The following is a 6,564-nucleotide window of genomic DNA, read 5'->3' as shown; positions in this document are numbered from 1 at the left end:
CATTCATTTGAGACCAAAATAGAACAGCACAACATAAATCAAAGTGAATCTCTACCACTCATGTGGTAGTTCTGTTTCTTCTGGAGCCCCAAACATAGCAGTTGAGAGAACCATGCAGATTCTCCTCTGATAAGTAAGAGATAAAATACTTCCTTACATATAATAATTTTTTCAAAAGATTTGTTTGCTTTTATTCTATCATTTTATATATAGATATGTTTTTTCCTGCATGTATTTATGTATGTGCACTATGTGCATTCAATTCCTATGGAAGCCAGAAGAGGGCAGATACCCCTAGAACTGGAGTTACAGATGGTTGTAAGCCACCATGTGGGTGCTGGGAATTGAACACTGTTCTGAAAGAACAGCAAAGTGTTCTTAATTGCTGGGCCATAATTTAAAAAAAAAAAATTCTTTTAGTAGTAAAGAGGAATAATAGATGCTGGTGGCTTAAGTGTCTTATATAATTGCTATTTTATAAAGATCCAGGATATTTCTGTAAGTTTTACCTTACTGAGAGTCCTATCTACAGTGTCAGTCCTCTAAAGAAGCAATGATCATACATGCACTTACACAGACACACACACACACACACACACACACACACACACACACACACACACACTGCATGTGCACAGTCAAAAACTGGAGGCCAGATACCTTGTCTCAACAAATACAACAAACAAACAAACAATGTACTGAAGAGATGGCTCAATGGTTAAGAGTACTTGTTGCTTGCTCTTGCAAAGGACCTAGGGTTCCATTCCCAGCACCCACATGGCAGCTTGCAACCACTTGTAACTCCAATTCCTGGGGATCTGGTACCCTCCTCTGTGGGCACTGCATGCACATGGTACATAGACATACATCTAGGCAGAACACCCATAGGCTTGAAGAAATAAATCTTTTTTTTTTAAATAAGTTCAACAAAAGCTCAAAGCCATGAGGATATCTGCCATGCAGAATATGACAGGCCTTTTTTTATGAGTGGAGTCTGGTCAAGTTTTGCCAACAACTTATAGAGTTTTACTCTTTGTGGGACTCAGAAAAGACATACTTTTTTGGTTCAGGTTTTTGTTTTGCAAAGGTAGAGGTTTTATTGCATAAAACACTGGATAAAACTGGACTGCTTCAAAGACATTTTATTCCTAACAGCAGAAAGAAAACAGTCATTGCTGAAAAAAAACAACTTTTAATACTTTCTATACCAGAATAAAGTTCTGTCAACTGATGTATTATAATAATAAATAATGACCAAGAATAAACTTTAAATACAAAGTGTTCTACTTGTTACAAGCATAGCGACAAACTCCTCTACTCTATGATCTCAGAGTTCCTCCAAGATAGAATGTAGACAGGGTTAGGAACGGCATCACAGACTACAGAAGTCACAGGGGAAGGACCGACGTGTGTAGATATGAGAGCCTGGTGACACTGGATGCTGACATTGCATCGCAGAAGCTGTCACGGGCTTGTATTACAAGTCACAAATGTTCTGGAAAGAAAGCCTGTGTCAGAGGGAAAAGGGGACGGCTGGTAGGACTGGACAAAATGGAATCAACACACACGCCACAAAGAAGGGGAGTATGTTCCCAGTGTCACAAACAGAATTATTGCCTGTAGCGTCTGCAGATGCTCGGAGGACACAAAAGACACTGTACCAGCGCCAAAGTGCTAGACACGGAATGTGGATCTCTCTCTCTCTCTCTTTTTTTCCACTTTTTTCCTTTTTATTATTTTTTTCTTTTCTTTTTTTCTTTTTTAAATTTCTCTTTGCTAAGATACCACAGGTGGGGCAAACACACAGAAAGCAAGCCAATGGCACAGTCACCAAACACAGCAGTGCACTTAACCCCTAAATGCTCACTACAGCAGAAGTTTTCCACCAACGTCTCCAGGCCTCCCTTGGACCACGGAGACAGCCACAGTCGATCAACTGAGTTAAGTAAGGCAATGAGACTATTCTAGAGAAAAAAGTAAAGGAGAAAAGAAAAGAAGGAAGAAAGGGAAGAAAAGAAAAGAAGAAGAAAAGCAGCAAGAAAGCAGCTTGCTTTATGCCAGATGGGTCCACGCTGCACAGCGGCCTCATTCCCAGTGAAACCCCAGTTGGATGACACCCTTTTGACAGCATATGCAAACCGGATTCCTTATTAGCCTGAAATTCAGTCTCAGGATAGTGCTAAGAATTTTATTTACATTGATTGCAGTTTAGTATTTTTGTAAACTGCTATAGGCAGAGTTGAAGTTTTTAAGGCCCTGGGGTTTTATTGTGTGCTCCCAGACTGCAAGGAAATATTGACTTTTTTCCCTCTCTCTCCAAGTCTAAATGATTTCGTTCTCGAAGTTAATACTTCACTACGTCTCCACCGTCACAAGCAACAGTACCAATTTCATGTCACTCAAGGGAAGTGTGTTAGAAGGTGGGAACTTTCACAGCATCCTACCAGATTCAAGAATACTCCTATGAGTTTCCTTACACAATTGTTTTGGTTTCTGTTTTTGTCTTTTAAGAGTTGTGTTTCCTTGTCAACCTTCAAAATCTCCCTCAGTGTGGTGCAGAACTGGATAAATTTCGAGTGTTCAATCAGTAGACACTCTATAATCTACAAAAATACAGAACACATTTGTTTCACAAAAATGAACATTCTAAGTCAAACTGTTTTCTTCATTAGTGACAGACAGCCGGAGGTTTAGATTCATGTTTTAATACAAGTTATTTTGGAAGAGCTCACTGGAGAAGAAAAATCTTGCTTCATGCCCACAACACTTAAAAAGTAACACATGAAAAAAGGAATCTGGTAACAAGGGTCAGGGGAGACTTCATTCAAATAAAGTGTCTTAAACTGTAATAGAAAGCAGTCTTCCCCATCAGCAAAGAAACTGCCATTGTTTACCAGGACTTTCTATGGAGAGTAGAACTGAGTTGGTTTGCTAATGACTGTTTCTAGAATGTTTCCTACAATTTGTTTTTAATATCAAACCTTTTCCTTCATCCAGACATTTTCAAAATGATAACCCAGGAAAGAAAATAATAAAATAAAAGGCATTTCTATCCATACTGCAATTTGATCTTTAAAAAAAAAAAGAATGACTCATCAAACCTGCAAAGGACATTTGTCTGCAGACACTTCCTGACCACTGATTCATCGGGCTGTGTATTTTTTTTTTTTAAAGCACACTTTAGATTATCATCCTCTGCAGCACTGGTCAGACCTGGCGCTCACTGGCTGCTTACAGGCCAGCTAGGATTTCTCCTAGAGTGCAGAGTGACACCACATGAATTGATTTTCCCTGCAGTGACCGCCCCAGTCTGACTGGCACCTCAGCTGCCTCCCAACTCATCTCATTAGGGCACTAGGCGAATGACAGCAGCTGGTGTTAGATTATAGAGGTGTTTTCATGAAGGAAAACACAGACCCTTCGAGGCAACGCAAATCACTTGGACGGTAGCGTTTTGTTTTTGTTCTTCGTTTTTGTTTTGTTTATCTGTTTTTGGACAAAGATGACTTTTGGGTTGGAAAGGCCTCCAGCTTTCAGAGCTCAAAGGACACAGGGACATTTCTAAAATCACTTTCTCCCACCTACATTGCTTGGAAGTTCTTGTTACTGGGTAACAGTGTAGCAGCCATGTTCAAGGGCTGGGGAACTTTTTGTTTTAATATATATATATATAGATATCTTTTAAAATTCTTTTAAATGTTCTATACACTAGTGAGGGGTTGTACATGATTCGCCCTCTTGGAATGCAGTTAGCAAACTGGTGAAACCAGATGCATGATTTAAAACTGTAGAGAGGAGTATTACAGTGGATGGGCTCTGCTCAGTTGCCCTCCTCCTGGCCCTTGCCTCTCTCATCTGTTAGCTCGGCAAAGCTCCCCGCCTTGACAGTTGCAGCCTCCTCAAAATTCCCAGAAGCCTCCGAGTCGACCCTGGAACGTTTGAATCTGCGATCGGGATACTGGCTGTTGTCAAAAGGCATTCGATGGACGCAGAGGACGTGGGTCTTCAGGTTTCCCTTCTGTGAGGCACTGTAGGGACAGTAGTGACACTGGAAAGGCCTGTGACCTGTGTGGAAAGAAAGTGTCCAGTCAGCTATGTATCACGCCTCTGTCACCACCACCCCATCCTGAGCTCCAGGATTAGCAGCACCATCACCCGTATCAAGGATATCACAGTCACTTAGCAAAATTCAAACAAGAAGAGGTAAGGATGCAGCCCATTAGGCACATCAAGTGAGATTTAGACTACCCTCCCACTCTGACCAGAATTTTTAATTTAGACTTTCTAGAGAAGGGAAGAGAAATCATCCAATACCTAGAAACAGTTCTCTAAAGCATTTCTATAAAATGGTGTATAGTTTAGAACCAATGATGTTATATAACAAGAAATGAAGCAAACTATCCCATGTTTTGTGTTTATTTATTGTGTGTGTGTATATGCATACACACATGTGTGCCCTTAGAGCCCACAGAGCATATGTGGATGTTAGAAGGCCACTTTTGAGAGTCCCTTCTCTCCTTTCACCATGTAGGTTTCGGGGATCGAACTTGAGTACTCAGACTTGGTGCAAACACCATTGCTTGCTGAGCCATCTCACCAGCTCATATCCCAGTTTTTTATTGACAGTTTTATTCAAAACTTTACTTATGGATGCTGAATTCTGATTTCAGGTGGCATGAAATAATCTCATGTATGGCTTTCCCCCGCCAACCATGTTGTTTGTTTGTTTTTAAATGTAAAACCTTTCTTAACTTACCAGTGTGTGCAAAAAAGAGACCACAAGCAGATTTGATCAGCAAACTATGCTTTGTTGACTTTAGACACACCCAAATCCATTAAGTTTCTGCACTGGGTATCCATACTCAGGGCTGAGAGTAAAGCTACATCACATTGTTATGAATCATGGACTCTTTACTAATGGCAGACCAAGCATGAGGAGTAAAATCTGTCTGGGGGGTGAAGGAGATGGATACAAAATCACCCTGCTCCAAGAAAAGCTGTAAAGAAGGACTGATTGGCATGGCTTTAGAAGTTGAAAGTGTCAGGACAGACAGCAAGGACCATACCATCAGATAAAGGTCAGCCTGAGCATCAAAGCAGTGAGATTTGGGGCTGGAGAGATGACTCAGATGTTAAAAGCACTGGCTGCTCTTTTAGAGGACCCTAGCTCTGTTCCTAGTATCTGAGCTGGGCAGTTCATAACTACCTGAAACTCAGTCATCTTAAAAATTCAGCACCCTCTTCTGGCCTCCTAGGGTACTATACTCACATCACACACACACACACACACACACACACACACACACACACACACACACATAAATAAATAAATAAATAAATAAATAAATAAATAAATAAATGGATGAATGAATGAATGAATGAATAAATAAAAATCTTTTAAAAATAACAATAATGAGGGAGACTTGAATAGTGACCCCCAAAATGGTAGTTTTCTAGAAAAGCTCCTGTGTAGAATAGCTGACAAATTCTTAAGGAAGTCCTTTTGATCCTGAAAGTTTGACCTCTCTGCCCTGTGCAGAGCAGTTAAAACAACATCTGCTATCTTGAAAAATCAGTGAACTGTCTGCTTTGGGAAATGACAGTAGAGTAAGTGCAGTCCCTCTGATGCCAGGAAGATGTAACACAAACTGTTAAATGGTCTTATTAATAAAAAAAAAAAACCCAGAGCCAGATATTGGGGTAAAAGTTGAAAGATCAGAGGAACAGAACAAGCCAGCCACAAGTTCTTACCACTAGGAAATCCTCAGCCCAAGAGAGCTACTTCTGGTATACTCATGCCTATATACCTTTCTATGTCCTGCATCTTACTTCCTCTCTCAGCCCAGCTACATTACTTTCCTCTTTTTGCCCAGCTCTATCACTTCCTGTCTGTCTGTACAGACCTCCAGACCTCTGTGGCTAACTAGTGCTGAAATTAAAGGAGTGTGCCACCATGCCTGGCTCTGTTCCCAGTGTGGCCTTGAACTCACAGAGAACCAGATGAATCTCTGCCTTCCAAATGCTAGGGTTAAAGGCATGTGCTAGCACTGCCTGACCTCTATGTTTAATATAGTGACTGACTTTGTCCTCTGATCCCTAGGCAAGGTTTATTTGTTAAAACACAAATAAAATATCACCACATGTGTGTATCCACTCCTCAAGGCTCATAAGCTGCCCCACCCTTCATCAGAGAGAAGCCCAGCCTTGTTTGCTTAGAAAAGTGAACTAGTAAATAAGAGGACTGATCATTTAGTCCCCCAAATATCCAAACAGCAGAGTTTGGATATTTCCCTACCTCAATCACAGGAAAGAGTGCTGTGGGATGGTCTGTATGTCAAATTGCTCTGATTGGTCAATAAATAAAACACTGATTGGCTAGTGGCCAGGCAGGAAGTATAGGCGGGACTAACAGAGAGGAGAATGGAGAGAACAGGAAGGCAGAGGGAGAACCTGCCAGCCGCCACCATGACAAGCAGCATGTGAAGATGCCAGTAAGCCACAAGCCACATGGCAAGGTATAGATTTATGGAAACAGATTAATTTAAGCTACAAGAACAGTTAGCA

General features: G+C 40.9%; 1 protein-coding gene across 21 annotated transcripts in view; it reads right to left on the bottom strand.

Moving 5' to 3' along the window:
* Window positions 1–1,122: 1,122 nt before the first annotated feature.
* Window positions 1,123–6,564, bottom strand: part of Znf536 (zinc finger protein 536) — a 466,964-nt gene continuing 461,522 nt past the window's right edge. For all 21 annotated transcript variants that reach the window (XM_052760009.1, XM_052759999.1, XM_052759991.1 and 18 more), the window contains one exon: window positions 1,123–4,065. In XM_052760009.1, the coding sequence (XP_052615969.1) occupies window positions 3,821–4,065 (245 nt within the window). In that variant the 3' untranslated portion in view covers window positions 1,123–3,820. The remainder of the gene's footprint in view (window positions 4,066–6,564) is intronic.

The sequence above is a fragment of the Peromyscus californicus genome, unplaced genomic scaffold (genome assembly GCF_007827085.1).
Source record: "Peromyscus californicus insignis strain IS unplaced genomic scaffold, ASM782708v3 Scaffold_4__1_contigs__length_199733344, whole genome shotgun sequence".
Taxonomy (NCBI): Eukaryota; Metazoa; Chordata; class Mammalia; order Rodentia; family Cricetidae; genus Peromyscus; species Peromyscus californicus.
The sequence above is the reverse complement of the archived record's forward strand: the minus strand, read 5'-3'. Positions and strand labels throughout refer to the sequence as shown.